We start from the raw sequence: 21,362 nt of genomic DNA, 5'->3' as shown, positions 1-21,362 counted from the left end.
TAACATGATGTGGCCTATACTGATGTATTCCCAAAGAGGTGACTGTGCACATTCTTTAAACAGGCACGCTAGATAATCACTTAGGGGTTTATTTCTAGTATTTTCTCTGATTGTGCAGGTTTCCGAGTAGTTCTGAAAACCTAATAAAATAGTGTAGCGTACATTGAGGAGGATGCGGATTCAGTGCCTTGGAATGTGTTTCAGTTTGTGTAGTCACTTCTGCAAGGGGTGGGAAAGGAGAATGTGATGAAAGTGTTTGGGGTAAGGTAAGTTAAATACTTACCTGACAAAGGTCACAGATAAACTGGAAAGATTTTTTCTGGCCAAGCTCAAGATCAGCTTATGGGTGTTTTGAAAACATCTAAGACAAATTCTTGGAGAACTGACACACTTGAAGAGATGCATCAATGTATAGAAAATTTTATCTTTAAAGTTGCATTGAAAGACAAGATTCTATGACAGCTGTTAGTTTTAGCTCTTTTGTTATTTGAATGAATAAATATACGGTAATATTATAGACCTTACTAGTGACAAGCAGGACTGCAGGAAAATTAGTTAAAGCTTATCCACAGAAGTACAATGCAAGAACTATCTGGACTGTTATCCTTTTTAAAATAATAAACACCACACTTAATCATAGTAACTGTGTGTACACTTTGATTCCAGTTCTCTTTGCAGCTTCACCTTTTATCTTCCAGGACTTTCCTCCTGGAATGCAGTGTAAGGGAGGTGCGAGTTGCTGTAGCCACCATTCTTGAAAAAACCCTCGACAGTGCCTTGCTTTATCAGGAGAAGGTTAGTGTCACCTCATCACCAATGATCCAATGATTGGTTGTCTCTCCTCGTGGCTCTTGTTGCGTTTGCAAACAGTGCTGTGTGATTTGTTAATGACAAGGCGAAAGGCTCTTGTAGCTCTTCGTTTCTTGAATAGGTTAATGCCTGTCTGCTCCTACCCTAGGAGGTAACATGCTGCTGTAATTCTCAGAATTTAAAGTATTAGTTATAATAAAGCTTGTCTTATAAACTGAAACCACATATTCTTTTAATAGTTTGGAAACAGTGTTTTCTTAAGATTTATTCTCTTTTTCTGTAACTGAGAGATTCCAGAAATCAGCTTAATTTTTAACTGATTCTCCTTCCTCACTCTGAAGCCTATAGGAGTGGTAACTGAGCTATCTTGTTCTAGAGAGAGACCATAGCTATGGCTATTGTTCAAGGGTTTCATTTTCTGTTAGAAAATCTTGGCAAGTAAGTTTAAGAAGTGCAGCTTTGTTATATTTGACTGATCTTGATATTGTAGGAAAACGCAGCAGGAAATTTGTGAAAAGGAGTCCTTTGTAAAATGTCTGAGATTCACTTATTTCCCTTGGGATCTCCGAACCAAGTCATTTGTATTAAGAGAACTCAGACAGAAGTGTTATCTGTGTTCTGGCATATTCCTGTAAGTTGTCAGTTGGGACTTGGACACTTTTAAATTTCCAAGTCTTGTTCAGTCAATTGTTTTTTTTGTACATCAAATTTTAATACTTGGTGCAATAGAATGTTTATTCTATCCAGTTTCTGAGGTCTGTATATTGTTTTTCATCTAGTGTCATGGATGGAAGACAATACAGTCATAGAGGCTTCTTTTAGGAAAGTTTGTCTTATTTAGAGCTGATAGCTCGTAGGACCTCATAGCAATCTTTGAGTACAGTAGGAGGGAGATGAACATGTACAATATAGTTTGATAGTTTTTGATTACTTCCTCTTGGCTGTTAGTTGCTATCTGTTAACTGAGATGTAATAAATTATATACCGGTGCGTATACCCTTAGTGTGCTTTGATGCAAACTAAATGCTAACGTTGCTTTTTGCATAGTTGAGCGTGACAATACGCGAACATGAGACCTTGAGTGACAGTTCACTTCTAATCTGGTTTGTTTTGCATCACTGTAATGTCTGCAGAGTTTGAACATCAGTTCACTCTAAGGAGTAATTTGAATTGCTTTAAAAATATTGCACACTCATGTAACTGCTGAGTTTTACTTCTTTGAGGAAGTTACCTACATGCCAATACTTTCATTACTTTCTTGTTCAATATATGTGGGATTCATTCAGAAGAGTTAAAAATGGGAAGGCTGCAATCCTTTGTTAGCTACTCATATTCATCACAGCAAGCGTATCTGACCATACGTAGGATTTTGTTAACCGTATACATTAACTCTGATACATGAAACTTTTGGGTTTTAAGCAGTAGACGACTCTTTTTAAATTCAAATTAATAATTGTTTTCACAGTTGAAAAGTCTACATCAATTATTGGAGGTGCTACTTGCTCTACTGGATAAAGATGTACCTGAAAACTGTAAAAACTGTGCTCAGTACTTTTTGCTATTCAACAACTTTGTGCAGAAGGTAAGAAACCATTTTTTTAATGTTGTTTTGATTTTAAAGGACAATAGTAAAATGGCTAGTCATCCATATTCATAGAGGTTTAAGCAGCACAATGAAACTCTTCCAGACCTTTTATTAGAGTATTCTTTTTTTCTGTTTTTGAAAAGTAAATGGCTTTGAACACTGGATTAGGATAAAATCACACCAAAATATACAAGCAAAGTATACCTCTTGAAGATGTCATTTCCGAAGTCTAAATGTTGGGTTTCTGTTTTGGGAGGTGGTTTTGGCTGTTCTTAAAAAAAAAAAAATTATAAAGAAATCAGTGTTCAGGATTTTTGTCCTGTAGGAAGCAGAATAACTAACTGGACTGTGTTGTTCACATCAGTATGGTTTCCCTCTATTCCCCTATTCTTTTTTGTTTGGTTTGGGTTTTTTGTTGGTTGGGGTTTTTTTTGTATATGACACTTACTTTGCATATGCTGATTCTGGTCAAGTTTATATAATATGCTCTTTATAATGAGACATGTTTTAGAAGTGTAGCTTATTGATCTGCGTGACTTTTTCTTTTAGCATAGGAAATGCAGTGTTTAGCCTATGCATTTTACTTTTGTTCCCTAGAGCATTAATTCTTTACCTGCACAGGAATGTAATTTTTATTGTTGTCTAAACAGCAGGGTATAAGGGCTAGCAGTCTTCTTCTCAGACACTCTGCTTTGAGGCACATGATCAACTTTCTCCTTGGCCCCAACCGGCAGAGTAACCAGGTAAAGCTTACCTACCATGTGGTTTTGTGCTGTAGTTTGTCCATCCCCATATTTTTACAATGTTTAAATTATGGATAAATACTTTTCATGTGATAGAATGGACTACTCCTCGGATTATTCTGTAAACTTCATGCAAGTCTTTGCCTGTGTGTAGTTAACATGAAAATAGCTGTGTTGACAGAAGTGAGCGTCAAGCTTTTGATAATAAAATTTTCACCAACTTCAAAGTATTAGAAAAATGGCGGTGGACTGTTAAGGACATTGCTTTGTTTTGACTTAGAAGTTGACTAAATTAACCAATCAAAAATTAATTAAATCTCTCTTTTGGATCAAGCAGAATCGCAGGTGGAGTTCAGCACAAGCACGTGAGTTTGGATATCTTCACAACACTGTAGCGCTACTTGTTTTGCACTCTGATGTCTCCTCACAAAGAAACATTGGTAAGAATTGCGTCTTTACATTTTGGTGGCTCTGTATTTCAGTTACTTTGGGAATAACTTAATATCAGTGAGGAAAAATACAATCACTTTGAATTTAAGACGGTAGTGATTAACATACGTTTGATTACTCTTTATTTTGCTGTAAATGTACTGAGAGGCTGTGGCAAACAGTATTACAGGCACTGGCGAAGGGAAATCTTCATGTTAACGTTATTATGCCTTCTACCCTTCCCCATATGCCTAAAAGATTTTCCTCATGTGAGTAAATCAAGCTGTCATTGTTGGCTGGGACAGATTTGCAACCTAACAGGCTACATTTTATTTTAGATTTGTTATGCTTTTTGCTAATCTGAAGGGGAGTATTTAGAGCTACTGAAAAACAAGCAATGAAATACTCTCCTAGATATTTCTTAGAGACAGATATCCAGTGAGGGGGAATGGGTACAAGTTACTCCTGGGGAGATTCCTGTTGAACACAAGAGGAAGATTTTTCACAATGAGAGCAATCAGCCATTGGAATAATCTCCCCATGGAAGTGGTGGATTGCCCAACTTTGGACGCTTTTAAGATTCGGCTGGGCGGGGTGCTGGGCCATCTTGTCTAGACTGTGCTTTTGCCAGGAAAGGTTGGACCAGATGATCCTTGAGGTCCCTTCCAACCTGGTATTCTGTGAAATAAAAATGATAAGGGAATGAATTGAGATATTAAGTTTCCTGAAGAAGGAATTTAAAGTTGTGTTTTTAAAAGGCTAACTTGATTTCTGTCTAGGGTTAAAAGTTTCTGGAGTTGGAGGCAGTCAAAAAAATAAAGTAAAAGAAGGGTGGTAAACATTCTGAATGTGATGAATGTGCAACAGTGATTGGGAGGGAGACTAAAGCTCAGAGTATTGATAGTAAATACGAACATTTTTGCTTTGGCCTTCTTGCAGTTAATTTCCCTATGTTGTCACTAATGTAAATGACACTTTAGTGTGCAAGAGATTACTTGGACTGGTACTAGCTATAAGCTAGTTCAGATGAATGTTGTTAGAGATGACAGAGCCAAATGAGTGACAGTGTCTTCAAGGTGTGTAGAACAATCTGATTTATTAGTGGATTGTTTTTGTATTTGCTATTATAGCTCCTGGTCTCTTTAAGCAGCGTCCACCTCTAAGCATCACTGCTTCAGGTCCACTTTTGACACTCCATGAAGAAGTGGAAGCCTTGTTATTCCTGTCTGAGGGAAAACCTTACTTAATGGAGGTATCTGTTTCTGCCCTGCTTTAACCTAAAAGCTGGTCTGATTTTCTTTGAAGTATCCTTATATGAAAAACACTGAATATTAAAAAGCAAGCAGCAGGGGAGGGGGGGAAATATATGGTTATTATTTTGAGCCTGAACAAGAAGGCACTTTTGGTTTCTTCTTGAAACCTTTATTTTCCAGTATATCTCTAAACTTAGGGGTCTGGTTAGAGAGTTTATGAAGTTAGCAAGGACAGCTAAACATGTTTTGCAAGTGCCCATGCAGTCAGTTACTATATGTCAGCTGGAGGTGCTAACTTTAATTGCTCTGGCTTAATGGATCATGCTTGGCCAGACCCTTGGAGGCGGGCAGGAGGAGCTGAATGGACTCCTGTGAGGGCAGGGGGTTCAGCAAACTGGGCCATGCTGGGAGAAAAAACTACATCCTTCCTGGAAAAGACTAACATTCTATAATAAACTTGATCCATCTCTTAGAAATAATTGTATGGCTGTGTCTGAAATTGTTTGCACTTTTCCATTAGGTGATGTATGCATTGCGAGAGCTAACTGGATCTCTGTCGGTTCTCATTGAGATGGTGGTGTACTGCTGCTTTTGTAATGAGCACTTTTCCTTTACTGTGCTACACTTTATCAAGGTATGGAGATAATCAAGATAAGCTTTTTGCATAAGTGTTTTTTCTAAGCTTTGGTCGTACTGTGTCTTATGTGTTATAATGGCACTGGGATCTGCAGAACAGTCAGGACAGTTTGTTGGATTTGGGGGGGTGGGGGTTGGTGGATTTGGGGGGAGGTTTAAGCTTTTACTGTTTAAAACAACAAATTTTCAAAAATCTGTAAAGCTGTCTCGTAATTCTTTGCATCATCAACATATTTTACTAAGTAACTTTCTCTTTCTGACATGCAGACTCAGCTGGAAACTGCTCCACCTCATGAACTGAAAAACATATTCCACTTACTCCATGAGATACTGGTAGGTGAAAAGACTTGTACAGGATAGATTTTGTATCAATGTGTAATGAAAAAAGTCAGGACTGCATTGGTAATTTCAGCATCCATGTGTCCTTAATCCTTCAGTCTGGAGTTTTTATTACTTTTTAAATTGCTGTCTTCATAATCCAGTGCTATATGAAACTTCACAAGTCTTACTTGTTTTTCATGTTGATGTGGTTAAAACCATTTCGTAGAATAGATATAGGTATCACACACAGCTTACTTATATTGATCTTTTTCTTTCCTAACAGGTTATTGAAGACCCATTGCAAGTAGAGCGCATCAAATTTGCCTTTGAAACTGAAAATGGATTAATAGGCAAGTAAGCCAGTGGGTGAACGCTCCTGTCTCCTACTGACCCTTACGTTGATGATGGTTCATATCATCTCCTCATTTCTAATACTTCTAAACTGTTTTACTTCTCAGGGAAAACAACTCAACACTGTTTGATTTTAGCCACCACCACCCCACAAAACACTCTAAGAAAATCCAAAATCAGCATTAGAATATTATAGTAATGGCAAACTGGAAAGGAATTTAACTGGGAAAAATTCATTATCTCCAACAACAGCAGTCGGAGAACCTAGAGAAGAGTGGTACTTTTGTACTTAAAAAGTGACATTAAGAAACCTTAACCAAGAGATTGGCAGGAGAGATAAATAAGATAAATAAGAAGCAGATCAGGGTGTATACATAATGCAGGGGAAAAAAACAAGTACCTTGGATTAACATAACAGAGTAGCTCTATGAATCCTGTAACCTTAAAGATTATTTATCTCTTGCATATCTCAAGAAATTGCCAATCTTTTTGTTTTGTCAGCATCCCAATTACCATAAAAAGAAACTGGTTCAGCATGGACAGATGCTAATACTACTAACCGCAGGATAGCCTCATCATCTGACAGGTGGCTCCCATTTGCTGCTCATACAAAATGTTATCTCTCCATTTGATACAGAAACTTCACTGAAGTGAACTTCCTAAAGTATTCAAAAACAACAGAAAAGTCCCAGAAGTGATGAGAGCTTACTTCATGTGAATCAGGAGAAGATGCTTTGTGTGCAAGAGAAATGTGGGGTAGCCACACGGTGCTCAAAGAACACCTCTGATCAGTTAGTGCAGCCTGGGCATCTCTTCCATAGCTGTTTGGATGAGGAGCTACTTCAGATTGTGGCTTTCACCTTAACGTTATTTTGGATTCTGTTTTAGTGAGAAGGAGTATTTAGCTTTTGTTCTTTACTTCTCTCTTGTACTTCAGTGCCCTTCCCTTTAGTAGTTTCGGTGTATGACTGATAGAAGAGAAGATAATATGTGGCAGTGTAAGAGAATAGCTAGTTATTTTATTTCTGGGTAAATTGGTCCCACTTGGACCAATTCTGTTCTGTAACTTGGGCAATACTTGACCTTTTTTCCTCTACAGAGGAGAGGTGCAATTATTCAATTGGATTTTTATGTTGAAGGCTTTTTGTGTAATGTTATTAAATCATACGTATTTTACAAGAGCTGCTGTGAGTTTTGGGAGTGAAAATTGTGGGTTTACCTTGCAGTTTCCTTGCACCAGCACTGAACAGCATCCAGTCTCAATGCACGTGGACCGTGACCGATTGGTCATGTTGGCTAGCTTTACTCCAAGAAAGGAAATCAGCAAAAGATAGTTTCCTGTGGCTCTCAAGAGGGTGTTTGTGCATAATTTGCAACACACAGGTGCTGTAATTTTAATCATCTGCTGTGCTTTCACGGTAGAAAAATTGGGAATTTGCAGTTCCCTTGCAATTGTTTGTCTACTTCAGAGGTTTCAGTACAGTGTTCTTTGCTGGCTTCTATGGACAGAGCAACTTTGGAGTAACAAATCTAATTGTGGCAGCTCCGTGGAAATCTTTGTACTTCTCCTCAAAGAATTTTGTTAAATGATGTGGGAATTCACAGTATCGAAAACTTCCTGGTAGGAATGGCCTGGGGGTTTTGCCCAAGTCTCCTACAGAAGAGATTGATGGCTGTTGAATTTTGCTGTGCTTGTTTGTGTGAAGAAGCTTTCAACATTCTTCTAGCTTTGCAAGTTTTGATCCAGGTGGAAGCTGGTGATCTGGCCCATTTATGGGAGTTTCAAACATTTCCCCCCCCCCCCTTCAGATAGATGTAACCATAGCAATTATCTAACATAGACTGGATTATAGGGAAAGAATAACTGTATTAGGAGAGGACTGTTTAAAATTCAGGTGCCGCATTTGAAAGAATTACTGCATTTTCACTTTGATCTATTTTTAATCCAATAGAGTTGTGGAAATACTCAAAACTACCAGCAAAACAGCAGTGTGTTTAACGCAAATACTCATGCTAACATCTATAGAAATAACTTCCAGCACCTAAGTTAAAATTTTAGCTTCATCTTTATGTTTTCAGACTGACTGGTACACAGAAATCTGAAGTGTGGGGTTTTTTTTTAATCCGTGTGTTTCTCCCCACAGCCTTGATGCACCACAGCAACCACGTGGACAGCAGCCGCTGTTACCAGTGTGTCAAGTTCCTTGTTACTTTGGCTCAGAAGTGAGTAATACAGGTTTCAGAATTTAACCTCATCTCTACCTTAGGCCTCTCTGTGACTATTAAAGCTGCTGCTCTTTCTACTTTTGATCAGCTTTATCTTTTGTTACTGTGATCTAAGTGGTGTTCAAAGGTCTTTGATAGTACATGTGTCAGTATGAAGTGAGATCTTTACCGATTAGTACCTGAGATAGATTTCTCATGTAACAACTGATAATTGCTGTTTATAAAGGTGCAAAGGTCAGCTACATTCTACAGAGCAGGAGCCTAGGATTAAGACCAAGATAAACAAGAAAACTGTCCCAGATTTTTGAAATATTCTGATTCCTAAATTCTCTTTCTTTTGGAACTTGGCACGTGTCCCGGTAAAGCATAGTTCTGAAATACGTGAATCTGTGTAGTAGACTACTTTGTGTAAACTTTACTAGGCATTATTGCTCTTGCTAATTCAGTTAATAACAGGACTATACAGTTTAGGTCAGAGTTTGCGATGATAACAGTGCATACAGAGGGCAGCAGCACAAAGAAAGAGAAGTCTTTGGATTTTTTTTGTAAGTTTGCCAGAATGCCTTGTTCATGACTAATAAATATAATTTCAATTTCCAAGGTGCCCTACTGCAAAAGATTATTTCAAGGAGAATTCCCACCACTGGAGCTGGGCTGTGCAGTGGCTACAGAAAAAGGTAGTTTGGCTGTAACTTTACAGAGAGACTGCCGCTTTGTTTGCAATGAGAATTATGAAATCTCCATCCTCTATATGGCTCTTTGAGATGACTATAAAGACAAAATATAAGCTACTTCATTTTTTACAAGGACAGTTTGGATGCAGCTAAATCTGATGCATGCAACAGCTTCAGTAGGCCCCCATGTGCTTCAGGCGTAGATGTGTGTACAGTGAATAAAACCAAGTGTGAATGGTTGTGATGATTAGCGTTCCTTGCCATGTGGGAAGTTTTTGGTCCTGCTGTATTCACGTTAGAAGGTTTCACTTTTCTAAAAAAACAATTTTCCGTTGCCTGCATGTTGATGCAAGGGAATGCGTAAATGAGTGAATTCCTTACAGAATCACTGCAGCTTTGCACAAAACATAGCTGTTGACAGATACAGCTTGTTCCTCCCACACACTTATTTTTTTGTTCTTCCCTCTAAACTTAACGTGGTTTGGTCAAGACATCTTTAATAAATACCCACGGACACTTTGGAAACTTAAAGCTCAGCAGAATTGGCCCAGGTTTGCCGACAGGGGCGATGCTTGGTCTCCCAGCACTGCACGTACAACATGATAGTATCCCAGCTCCAGGCTGCCTTTCTGTCCTGACAGCTGCTGCCAGGCAGATGTCGGGTGCATAAACTGGTACCGTACTGAATACTGGAAGCAGAATTAGTGGGATGCTTGCAGTGCAGCTGGCACAACTTCTTGCCACTCTTCTCTTGAAGCACAGCAAGCTGACAGGTCTGGATAGTCCTGCTTGTACCATTTTTACCATCACAAACGGATGTAAAACTCGTATGGCAATTTTATGGCTTTTTTGGCTTTTTATGCAGATGTCTGAACATTATTGGGCTCCACAGAGTAATGTATCCAATGAAACATCTACTGCAAAAACCTTCCAGCGTACTATTTCAGCACAGGTATGTGTCACAGTCTTGGGAGACGATGTTAAACTTGTATTATTTCCTTTTTTGCTTTTCAGTTAGCGTCTTTGGTTTTGGCAACTGTAGCATTTTCCAGTGCACTTAAGACCATTCTTCCTTTAGAAGCCCAGACCCTGTGGTTGTTCCTGAAAAAAGTAACCCTTAAGTCATATTAGTCAATACCTCCCAATTACCTGTGGTGACTCAACTATCTCACTACAGCAGCTGTATTGTTTCAGAATCAACTTTAAAAAAAAAAAATAATAAAATATTATGAGATGAAGGTATCAGCATGGGCCCTGACACTCTCTTGGACTGTTTCCAACTCAGGACACGCTGGCCTATGCCACAGCCTTGCTGAATGAGAAAGATCAGTCTGGAAGCAGTAACGGGTCAGAAAGTAGTCCAGCCAACGAGAATGGAGAGAGACACCTGCAGCAGGTAACAATAAAATAAGGACATGTTCTTCTTCTGTTGAGTTGCTGTGTTAGACAGCTTGTTCCTGGGGCTCGGGTCAGAACCATCACTAAATGTAGATGCAATAATTGTGCGCCTTACAAAAATAACGTGCCTTATCTTTCTCTCCCCATCCCTTGTCTGTATTGAAAGGGCTCAGAGTCTCCTATGATGATTGGTGAGCCTAAAAGTGACCTTGATGATGTTGACCCATAGAGGATACCTGTGAACACAAAACCAGATCAAGTCAAACATTTAATGCCTGGTACCTATTGAAACTGGAGTCCCATTGCTTATGCCGTTAGAAGAGTCTGGAAGAGAAGTGGCGTTACAGGATCGGAGGCAATGCTGGAGGAGGTTGTTTCCCTGAAAGCGAAAAGCATTTTTTTTTTTAGCCACGAAGGCTTCAGATCAATAAATGCTCTAGAAAACTGCATCTTGACCTGCAGTAGCTTTTGACAGTCCAGACACCAAAAACACTTTGTTCAAGAAGATTTTATCAAATACACAAACGCTAGTGGTTGAATTTTTATGTGAACATTAAATGAGTGAATGTAAAACTGTTGCTTTTCTGTGATGCTGCAAAAAAAAATCTTTTGGTTTTTATACAGGAAAAAAGAAACCAGACTGCCCTTATGTATGGAGGGTAAATTTTTAATCTTTCTGATAATATTGAATAGGAATATTCAAATTTCTGTAAAGATGTGTGATGACTTACATTTCATTGTAAAATATTAGTTAAAGAATGGGTTTACATAAGGACTTCTGTATTTAATATGTCTCCTTGCTAATTTGTAAAGCTCTTTATGAGAAGGATCAGCAAGATTGCTCTGTAAGGAGAGTGATTCCTTACAGAATGGTTTGGTCAAGGAGCTCTGGAATGGGTCATCTTTTCTGGAGCCCTTCCAAAAACCACAGACAATTGGGAAGGGCGATAAAAGACAAGCTTTGTTCTCTAGGTATGCAAGTGTTTATTATTGAAGGATGTTGGTGGATTAAAAAAAAAAAGTTAATGAGTAGTTTAAAAGAAAAAAAAAAGCACTTTAAGATGGAATTCTGTTGCAGTTTTACTCATTAAATTTTTTTAACCTTTGGAGACATATTGAATAAAATGTAGTCTCAATCATGTGATCTGCAATCACTTGCTTATGCTTTGAAATTACTGAGAAAGTTGGTATTGGTTGTATACGATGAATAATTCCTTGAGTAAGTTGAGGACACTGTTGTGCAGATTTTATAGTAGTTTTAACACGGAGAAAGAATTATTTGGCTTTGTTTGTATTTTCACTTGACCAGGCAACGTTTAAAATATCACAGCTCTTTTGATTTGCTCATAAACAACTGGAAACCAGTTGCGATGATTTGAGCACGGTTTTGTTTTCCATGTCAAGTGCAGTTCAGTGATTTCTGGCTCTGGCTACTAGCTTCTTTTGTGCCAACTAACTCTTCATCTTTTGTACATTTTGCGTTTGTCACATTTTTCTGCACTGCTTTTTGCCTTTATTTATGGATTCTGCCTTACTTTAAAAAAAATTATATAAACAAACATGCACAGAAACGGGGGACATCTTAAGGAGTGCCTGGGTACCTCCAGAAGAGATAAATTTGCCAAGTTAAAGGCACAACTAGCCAAAAAGTGCCTTTTTTTTCTTTTTACATACTGTTGCCGAAACAAGAAGCAGCAGACAGCTTTTCACTGTTGTGCACTAATATTGGAATTAACCAGTCATTTCACTGTTGGAAGTAAACATCCAATCTGATTTCAGCTGTACAGCTTTATAACTTATTGCGGGTTAAGAGAGCCGTCGTCATAAATTGCACGTGCGAAGAAGTAAGGGTGGCATCGTAGTGAATCTCTCGCTTTCTTTTCCAAACAATGTCTTCATAGACACATGGCAGAGTTAGCATTTTATAAATGTTTCTGATAATGTGCTGGGACATTTTAAATGTGATGTTTTAAATTAATTTTGAATAAATCATTTCTTACGGATACCCCTTCTTCCTTCCCCTATCCCTAATACTTTGTTAACGGGTCATAAATCATCACAAGAAGTCAGTACACAGCGGTGGTGGTGACGGAAGAAGCTGGTAATGTTCCTATGGGTTGGCACCACTTGTCACTTCAGGTTCCTGTTATTTCCTATGGAAACAACGTCCTCGATTACCGCAGGCCCAGAGAAGCATTGATAAGAGAATTGCATCAGGATGGCTCATCACCACTGTATACTTGAAACCAATACAAACTTTTTCATGGTTCTGCTCATGCTTGTACAAAGTCAGTGGTTATAATTTGCAATAAGATGATACTTGGTCAATTATTTTTGTTTCCAGCTGCTGTCATTTGAACCTGCTGAAGATTATTTTTTGGAAAATAGAGTTCAACAAAACTAGTTTTTGTGTAAATTGTGATGCATTTATATGTTGTAATTTTTACTGCCAATCTTTTTGGATGAAAATGTTTTTATACTGCTTACAAAATGTTCAGTGAGGAGCAGCCGCAGCCTGCCTGTGAGTGTTCAGAGAGGTATTGTCTGATTAATACGTAGACATTTGGCACTGGAAAAATAGGCAGTCTTGATGAACAGTCTTGGGATTCCTGGTCAATGGAATAAAGTTATTCCTTTCACAGAAAACTAGTGTAATCTTTAGATTGCGCACACGCTGCTATGCTCTTGTCCTACTGATCCTCTTATCTTGAAACTTCTTAGGCCAGTCCTGCAGATGATAAGCTCCGAGAGGTTGCCCTGATTGCTGTTTTGGCTCCTGGCCAGAGTAAATCAAAGCAGCTCGAGCAGCCCCCGGAGCTGCGCTGCTGTATATCCTTATGCCGTGGCATCTTCGGCTGCGCTGTCAGATTTGTATCTATGTGCAGCTTCTTCTGACCTTCTTAGCAGAATGATTTACCCTGGCTACGCCTGCAGCCACGGCTTAGACCGGCTTTTGTGTGTCAGATAACAAGATCTGCAGGCGATCTGGACTTGAACGAATACTGCCTTTTCTCCTGGTGCGAGATGCAGAAACCCGGACACGCAGCAGTGCCACGGTGCTGGTATTCCCCCGCTCACCTGCCTGCTGCCTTCGTAAGCAGAACTAGGAGCTACGGACAGGGCTGCCAGCCCTGCCTTTGTCCTCTCTTCTAAGGGCAAAGACTTTTACGTTTCAAGCGTGGCCCAGCTTGCCATCTCCACTGGCACTGCCGTGGCCTGGGTATTGCAAACGCTGATGGGACCGTCCGCAACGCGGCTTATTCCTTGATGAGAGGGGCTTTTCTGCTTACCCACAGTACAAGATAGTAAGCAAGGGCTAATCTTTGAAGATTGGTTCCTTCCACCAGGCTTATGTAAGCTTGAACTAAGGCGTGAAAGCTGTATCTGGCTTCCTGTGCGTGGAACGTGCTCGCACCTTCTGCTGGGAGCCGACAAGGGAGCGGGGAGCAGGTTCTTCCCCTCTCCCAGGGAAGTCAGCAGAGGTGAAATACCTGATGCGTGTTTTGAGAGGTTACAGACTAGTGAACCTGCTGAAAAATGATTAACTGCATCAAAGCTGTTCAGGAGCTCTTAGGCTAACATCCCTTTTTCTCTTGCCCTCTTTGGGCAAAATTCAGATTATAGCTGATGAAATTAGGGGCTGTAATTATATACATGGTCTGTAATTACGTGTTTAGATTAGGGGTGGGCTTTTGCCATCTGTAGGTAACAAGTTTGAAAGGTTTAAACTTTCAAAGTGGTGCTTCCCACAGGGTCTCTGTCTGCTCTTGCCAATTAAAGCTGGAGTAACAGATCCCTCAGGGGCTTGTTGGTGGGGAAAGAGCCAAAGCGACAGGTTAGGCTGCTGCTTGTGGTATCAAGCTTTATTTTTTCATCTGTCCTCAAGTAACACAAATTATATATTGTAGTACCAGGAGGTAGCTAATCACCCAAAAAATAAGACCCAGTTTTGGTGGCTTCTGGTACATCTCAGCTTCTCCCTGCTGCTCTGCATCTCTGAGCATCTACACTTTACCTTCTTTCCGGAGCCCTGATGTTTATTGAGCGAAGCCTTGAAGACTTAATTGAGCGAAGCACGAGGGCATGTTCCCCAAAGCTGGGTGGTCGTTTGTTTCCGTAACTGGAAGCTCTTGTCCTACACCGCTGTTTTAAAAACAAACTTTTGTTCTTGCGTGGGACAGCCCACCTGTGGGCGAGGGGAGGGTGCCCACGCTGTCTGTGCCTCCCTTCCGGAGCCCAAGGTGGTGGCCTGTGCTGGCTCGCTAACGAAGCAGAGCTCGTTTGGGGGAGCAGCATCCTTGCCAGATGGATGCCAGCTTCCCCCTTCCAGACCGGTTCCCCCTGGGGACGCACATGAAGCCAGACAATGGATCATATCTACTGGTCTATGAATTTTATTTTAAAAAGACAGTTATAAAATGTTTATTTATAAATTCCAAATAAATATTGAAGGTACAAATGTAAAAACCAAGGTACTATGAAAGCTTTTTCTTCTTTCTTTTTTCCTTTTTTTTTTTTTTTAAAAAAAAGTAATTGCAGCCAGTTCTACGTGTTTTGGGAAACCCTGAAAGGGAAACTGTTAAAGCAATGCATAACACCAGCAGATCATTAACTTCAACTTAAAAAAAAAACCCCCACTAACAAAGCAGTAGCTGACTCTGTAGCAATGCAGATTAAAATCTAATTAAGCAAGCAGACTGTTTAAACTAAAAAGTAAAGAAGTCTCCTAGGTACACAAGTAGGCAATTATAAAACTGCCCAAAAAATAGCTAAACTACGATTTTCCAGATGCGAAGAGGCATTAGCTGACATCTAATGAGCAACTAACCAGGAAAGAAAGGAGCAATCCTCACCGCAATTATTATTTTTTTTTTTAAAAAAGGTGGTGGACAACAACGCGAACAAACAGCCCCATGATGCTTTGTACAGTCGGGGTATTTATAAAAAGACCCGGTGCGCGGCGAGGAAAGGATGCCGGGATGGTTCCCGCGATGAGGCAGGGCTCCGGCTGCGCGGGGGCTGCTTGGAGAGCCCTTGCAGAGCCGCCTCGGCCCCACGGCGTGTGAGAGAGCGACGAGCTTGTGCCCACCATCACGGCAGCCGCGTGTCAGAGCGTGGACCGTGCCAGGAACGGCAGCTCAGCCCCGGGAAGGTACCGAGCCAGGGACACAGTGGTCCAGCAAGGCACCCATCCCTGCTACGCCGGGCATGCCGCGTCTCCAGCTCAGCCCGTCCCTACTGCCGGCTCCGGCAGCAAATGGCAATGGCGGCGGCTGCGCTGCTGCCCGGGACGCTGGCTGCCACGCAGGTATCATCCACGGCGTAGGCTCCCATGGTGCCGGGGCTCTGGGAATGGGCGTTACAGCCTGTCAGCGTCCAGCCGTCGTCACAGGACACCGTCACCTAATGGGGGGAGAAGAGGTCACCCTCCACGAGTCAGCAAGTGGCAGGGGTCTGCCCATCCCCAGTGGTCCTCAGGGTGATGTGGCCGGTGTCACCCTGAGCTGCTGGACCCCAGCCAGGGGGTTGTCCCCGTTACAGGTGGGCAACTGGGGACACCAGTGAAGGCTGGGGTTGGGGCTATGGCCTCAATGAGATACGGAAGCCAACCCGACCCCCCATCGGGGTGGCAGAGGGATGAGCAGAGGCGAGGACAGCACCATGGCAGCGGAGCGTGCGCCATCCCTACCTTCTCCGCAGAGCCCAGGGACGTGCGCTCCTTCACCCGGCACTCGAGGCTGGTGGCGGGGCAGCACAAGGCGTGCGCCATCACCTCCGTCCTGCCGGCGCAGTGGCTGGGCCCGCTCCCCAGCGCCGCGACGGGTCTGCCGCCATCACCCAGCACCGCGGCGGGGGAGTGGAAACTGCACCCTGCCGACGGGAGAGAGGGGCTGTCTGCGCCGGGCGGCCGTGGCAGTGTCCCAGTGCACACGCAGGCGCTAAAGGATGTTCCTGCTGAGCCCTGAGCCTTCCCCGCCCCCATGCACACAGCACGTGTGTCCCACCCCCCCGTCAGCTCAGCACTCACACCCACCCTTTTACCCCCAGGTCCCAGAGTTTTTCTGGCAGAAACACCCCGGCCATCAGCACATTGGCTCAAGGCTCTGCAGCCCGCCGTGTCAGGCGTTACCGGTCAGCACGTGGTCCCGCAGGGAGCAGCCGGCCCCCTCGGCCCCTGGGGAGCTGGCGTTGATCTGGCACTCGGTCCTGGGCCGCGTGCAGCACCTGGCGATGGCGTAGACGCCTTGGCCCCGGAAAGCGTTGTGGGCCACGCACTGCTTCTGCCCGTCCTTGTCCTGCAGCCGGGGCAGCACGGTGTCACCAGGGGTGCTCGGGGCCTGGGGACACCCCTCCGAGGCCGGCGGGCACCCCAGGGGTAGTACTTCTGTCCCCGCATGCCCTGCTCACCTCCATGTGCTCCCCCAGCCGCCTGCCGCTGCGGGAGAAGCTGGAGCAGCTGAGCATCTCCTCGGTGCCGGCACAGTGAGCCACAGCCGTGGCGTGCCGGGTGAGCCCCGAGCGTGCCGACCACACCGAGCGGCAGTACAGCTGCTCGTCTGCAATGGGGCAGATGGCATCAGCGGCGGGGCGGACACCCACAGCGGCACCCAGCACCCACGGCACAGACCGGGCTGCCAGTCCACCCCCTACCCTCTGCGTGCAAACAGCCGCGCTCGGGCTCAGCCGTCCCCGGCACAGCCCGGGAAGGAACATGCCCTGCAACGTGCCGTGCTTTCACCCTGGCACTTCTTTCCCTGTAAGGGCAGAGCTCTGCCGGGCACCCAGCAGGCAGCCAAGGTCTTTACCTGTGCCCAGCCGGGCGGGCAGCCCAGCCACGCTGTTGGGTGTCTGGAGCCGCTGTTCCTCGGGGAACCACGCCGTGTCCATGACATTCTTGTTGGCGAAGTGCAGGAGGCGCTGCCGGAGCTCGGCGAAACTCAGCTGGGGCTCGGCGCTGAGCAGCATGGCGGCGATGCCTGCCGAGAGCCATGGGGGCTGCAGTGAGAACCGGGGGCCGCAGAGTCGCCTACACATGACTCCCCTGAGCAACGCAACTCTAGAGACACGAGAGGAATCACTGCAGCCCATCATCCACACGGGACGCGGGAGCTTTGTGCAGGCTGCAATACTCAAATGAGCCGAACATGCCAAAACCGTGGCACCATGGCACACAAAAATGACCGCAGCGCAGGAGCCCTGATGCCTGGCGCCCGCAGGGACACGTGCGCAGCACCAGCAAGCAGAGGACCAGCCCTGCCTGCCACCCCGGAGCCCAGCTCGCCTGCCACATGCGCGGCTGCCTGCGACGTCCCGCTCTGCGCCGTGAAGCATGTGCTGCAGTCGCTGGAGGCGCCAATGATGTCATCTCCCGGGGCAAACAGGTCCACGCAGCGGCCGAAGTTGGTGCCCAGGGTGCCAATGGAGGCGGGCTGGTCCTCGCTGTTGGTGGCACCGACCGTAATGACCTGCCAGGGCGGTGACGGAGGGGGACGTGGGCAGGATGGGACGTGCAGCCCCAGCCCACTCGGCTGACGGCACTGGAGTGGATGAGCCTGGGGAGGTGGCAGCATGTCCCCGCATGTCCCCAAACCTCAGGGAACCCTCCCAGCCCATACCTCTGGCTCGGATGCTGGTGAGTACAGGCAGGCGTCATCCTTGTAGTTACCGGCAGCTGCGACCATCACCACCCCCATCTGCGCCAACCGCCGACAGCCGGCGTTCAGCACACGGCTGTAGGCGCCGGCGAAGGGCAGCAGCACCACCAGCGGCGCGTAGGACTGAGCCTCCAGCGTCGCCTTGATAAACTCCAGGCCTGGGAGGGACAAGATGAGGGACGGGAAACTATGGCAGGAGCGGGGCGAGGCAGGGGGCTCCGGGAGGAAGCGCGCTCCTCTCCGGCTCGTGGGGTGACTCACCGATGAGGGTCCCGCTGACGGTGCCCTTCCCCTGGCAGTTCAGCACACGGAGGCTGCGGATGTTGGCGCCCGTGGCCACGCCGGCGTCGCGCCCGCTCAGCACCCCGGCCATGTGGGTCCCGTGGCTGTCGCATTTGCTGGCCTGGCACAGGCACCACGGTTTTACGAGCCAGCCCATTGCCTCAAAGCAGGTTTGCAACCCCACAGCATCCTCCCCACCCCACCCCTTGTGCTAAATCCCACTGCAGAATAAATCTTGAAAAATATTTTGGGGCGGGGGAAAGGTAAAAAAATCATCCTGTGCAGAAGGAGAAAAGCTGGCAGAAAGGATGTGGGACGCAGCCAGCCTTCCCTGGGGCTGTGCTAGCGCTCAGCTCCCCTGTGCACACAGCAATGCAAGCCATGCAAGGCAGCACTAACACCCACCGCAGGGTGCAGGCAGCCTGCACGGACCCGTCTGTGGGGCGGACCTCGATTCCATCTTGCCACAACACCTTGACTCGCACCCATGCCCCACCCAGCCCGCTCTCCCCTTGACTCGCATCCTGCCCCGCTCGGCCACAGCCCCAAACAGACCACCTGGATGGTCCCAACATCCCCCAGGACCACAGCTCCCGCTGCTGCATGTCCTGCCCGGCATTTTGCCATGAGCCGAGTGAATCTCCTGTCCCGGGACGCCTCACAAGCCCATTCAGGGTTTGATGGGTGCAGGGGGATGCTCTTGCCAGGCTGCAGCATGAGGCACCTCAGGGCTCACCTGCCTGTGGAAGCGGGTGCCATCCTCCTCGGGGACGCTCTCGAAGTCGGTCACAAACACCCTGCCCTCGATCTCCCGATGGGTGCTCTGCACGCTGGTGTCCAGCAGGTAAATCTCCACCAGGTCACCTTTATCTATCAGGGGTGCAGCCGGGGGGAAAGGCAACCACCACTACGGTCAGCCCAGACCACCTGGGATGCTCCCAAAACGCAGCTCCAGACCCGCGGCAACACGGGGCAGGGGGATATCCCCATCCTCTCGAGATCAGGAGTGGGGATGGGGTCACTGACCCTTCCCCAAACCCCCGTGGTCCTCCCCCCACACCCCAGCACTTACTGGGAGGGCTGTAGGCACCCGAGCTGGGCTGCGGCGGCACGATCCTGCCCAGGTTCCAGGGGATGCTCTGGGCAAAGACGTAGGCGTCCTCCTCGATGTACTCCACATGCGGCAGCTTCAGTGCCTGCGGGGAGGAGGCACAGCGCCCGGCGTGAAGGCAAAGCTCCTGTTCCCCCCAGGGCCAGAGCTGCCACCCCCCAGCCAGCGCCCACCTCTGCTGCTGCCGCCCCCCACTGCAACCCAACTCCCGGGTACCCGTCGCCCGCTCCCCGTACCGTGTCCAGGACGTCGCTGCTCATCTTCACCAGGAAGGCGGGCAGCAGGTGGAAGACGTGCAGCAGCTCGGTCAGGTACCCCCGCCGAGCCGCCCGGGCCTGCAGTCGCCGCGCCGTGCCTTGCACCTCGTCCTTGCCGCTGCCCTTCCGCAGCACCACCACGTATCGCCCGGGCAGCCGCCACGACGCCTGCGGGGACGCAAGCACCAGGCTTGGGTTTGGGGGTCCAAACCCACACACGGCCGCCCCGGCCGCCTCCGCCGCCCCGCGCTCCTCACCTTGGCGGCGCGATGGAAGGCAGCGGGTCCCGAGGGGGCGGCCCCGACGGCGGCTGCCTCCTCCTCGGCGGCCCCCAGGGCCAGCACCAGCTCCTCCGCCAGCTCCGCCGCCGCCCGCGCCAGCACCAGCGCCAGCACCAGCGCCAGCACCCGCGGGGCCATGCCGGCCCGGACCCCCGACGGGCAGCGCGGAGATGCTCGGAGCCGCCGAGCCCCCTCCCCACGCCCCCCTTCCCCCCGGCCCCCGGCCCTCGGCACGGAGCGACCCGAACCGCGGAACCTCTGCGCGCCCGCGGAGGAGCCGGAGCGGACCCGCGGAGTCGAGGAGCCGGAGCGGACCCGCGGCTGCGGCTTTGCCCGGCGCGGCGGGGCGGGGATCACGCCACCGCCGCCGGCCCCATCGGCCCACCCGGGCGGGTTAACCATTAACGGGGCCGCGGCCGGGAAGGGGCGCGGGGGGGGGGGCGCGGGCCGTGGGGCGGCAGCCGCGCGGGGGAGCGGCGCGTCGTGGGGGCGCGGAGGGAGCAGGGGGGGCTGGCAGCGCTGCCCGCACCGGGCTCTGCTGGGCAGGGAGCTCCGAATTCCCCCAGGAGCCCCCGTGCACCTCTGGGAGCTCTGGCAAGCAAAACGCAGACGCTCAAGGACTGTTTCCAGAGAGGGCTGAAAGCTTTTATGTGCCTCTTACTGGCTTACTTCGGAGATAAATTTCCGTGAAAGCCTCTAATCCTGTTTAGGCATTTTTTACAGAGTCGTCACGCATCGCAAATATTATTTTTCCGGGATACGGTTGGTGCTTTCCCGTGGCTCTCACCGCGGCTTTCCACTTCTCCTTCCCGCAGCGCCGAGCTCCCGCGCTGCCCCGCCACCCCCGGCGACCCACGGCAAACCCCTTCCCTGCTCCCTGCTTTTGGCGGAAACAGGGAGTTTTAATTTTTTTTTACTGGCAATTTATAAGCTTCTCTGAGCTTATGCATTTAATATGGATATGTATGTTTTATATGGATGTGTATGTTTTATATGGATGTGTGTGTTTTATAGCGTTGTGTATGGTTTACATGGGTGTATATGCTTTATATGGATTTATAGATGTTATTTTTAATGAGACCTCGAGTGGGCGCCTGCACGCTGGTGTGGGTAACTGGGTGGACACCAGACCCCACTTGCCTCCCACTCTGCCACGGCGAGCTGACATTGCCAGGTACCAGCATCCACCAGGCTCTTCATGGGGACAAGTCTCGCTCCTGATTTTCGGCTCAGCTTAATCAGATGCCGCTAATTCCTTCTGCAACACGGAGCTGATGTTTTGGGACACCTTCGGGGCAGCTGAGCACTGGGGGACCCCGTTTCGGGGGGGGGGAGCAGTCTCCTTCTCCC

At 47.0% G+C, this 21,362-nt stretch overlaps 2 protein-coding genes across 4 annotated transcripts in view; one reads left to right on the top strand and one right to left on the bottom strand.

The window, feature by feature from the left end:
* USP24 (ubiquitin specific peptidase 24) overlaps positions 1-13,072 on the top strand; it is a 65,739-nt gene extending 52,667 nt beyond the window's left edge. For 2 of the 3 annotated variants that reach the window (XM_054833384.1, XM_054833382.1), the window contains 13 exons: positions 699-795; positions 2,276-2,392; positions 3,046-3,138; positions 3,473-3,578; positions 4,698-4,819; positions 5,341-5,454; positions 5,724-5,789; positions 6,061-6,127; positions 8,273-8,351; positions 8,956-9,031; positions 9,894-9,980; positions 10,314-10,424; positions 10,593-13,072. In XM_054833384.1, the coding sequence (XP_054689359.1) occupies positions 699-795; positions 2,276-2,392; positions 3,046-3,138; positions 3,473-3,578; positions 4,698-4,819; positions 5,341-5,454; positions 5,724-5,789; positions 6,061-6,127; positions 8,273-8,351; positions 8,956-9,031; positions 9,894-9,980; positions 10,314-10,424; positions 10,593-10,655 (1,198 nt within the window). In that variant the 3' untranslated portion in view covers positions 10,656-13,072. The remainder of the gene's footprint in view (positions 1-698; positions 796-2,275; positions 2,393-3,045; positions 3,139-3,472; positions 3,579-4,697; positions 4,820-5,340; positions 5,455-5,723; positions 5,790-6,060; positions 6,128-8,272; positions 8,352-8,955; positions 9,032-9,893; positions 9,981-10,313; positions 10,425-10,592) is intronic. The other variant, XM_054833383.1, reaches the window with a different exon arrangement.
* Positions 13,073-14,140: 1,068 nt separating this feature from the next.
* Positions 14,141-20,205, bottom strand: PCSK9 (proprotein convertase subtilisin/kexin type 9). The gene is made up of 12 exons (XM_054834411.1): positions 19,989-20,205; positions 19,711-19,899; positions 19,436-19,559; positions 19,100-19,233; positions 18,343-18,484; positions 18,043-18,239; positions 17,709-17,892; positions 17,233-17,403; positions 16,835-16,983; positions 16,557-16,722; positions 16,116-16,297; positions 14,141-15,829 (listed from the first exon to the last, which is right to left on the bottom strand). The coding sequence occupies exons 1-12, from the start codon at positions 20,148-20,150 to the stop codon at positions 15,662-15,664; spliced, it is 1,968 nt and encodes a 655-aa protein (XP_054690386.1). The 5' UTR covers positions 20,151-20,205; the 3' UTR covers positions 14,141-15,661.
* Between the last annotated feature and the right edge of the window lie 1,157 nt (positions 20,206-21,362).

Source organism: Grus americana, chromosome 8 (assembly GCF_028858705.1).
Source record: "Grus americana isolate bGruAme1 chromosome 8, bGruAme1.mat, whole genome shotgun sequence".
Lineage (NCBI taxonomy): Eukaryota > Metazoa > Chordata > Aves > Gruiformes > Gruidae > Grus > Grus americana.
This window is presented reverse-complemented; position numbering and strand designations above follow the sequence as displayed.

Bases quoted from the DNA above. Each gene is read 5' to 3' on its own strand.
- PCSK9 (XM_054834411.1), bottom strand. From the start codon at position 20,150: ATGGCCCCGCGGGTGCTGGCGCTGGTGCTGGCGCTGGTGCTGGCGCGG. The intron at 19,900-19,988 runs GTGAGGAGCGCG...GCGTCCCCGCAG, and splicing joins CCTTCCATCGCGCCGCCAAG to GCGTCGTGGCGGCTGCCCGG. The intron at 19,234-19,435 runs GTAAGTGCTGGG...CACCCCTGATAG, and splicing joins GGGTGCCTACAGCCCTCCCA to ATAAAGGTGACCTGGTGGAG.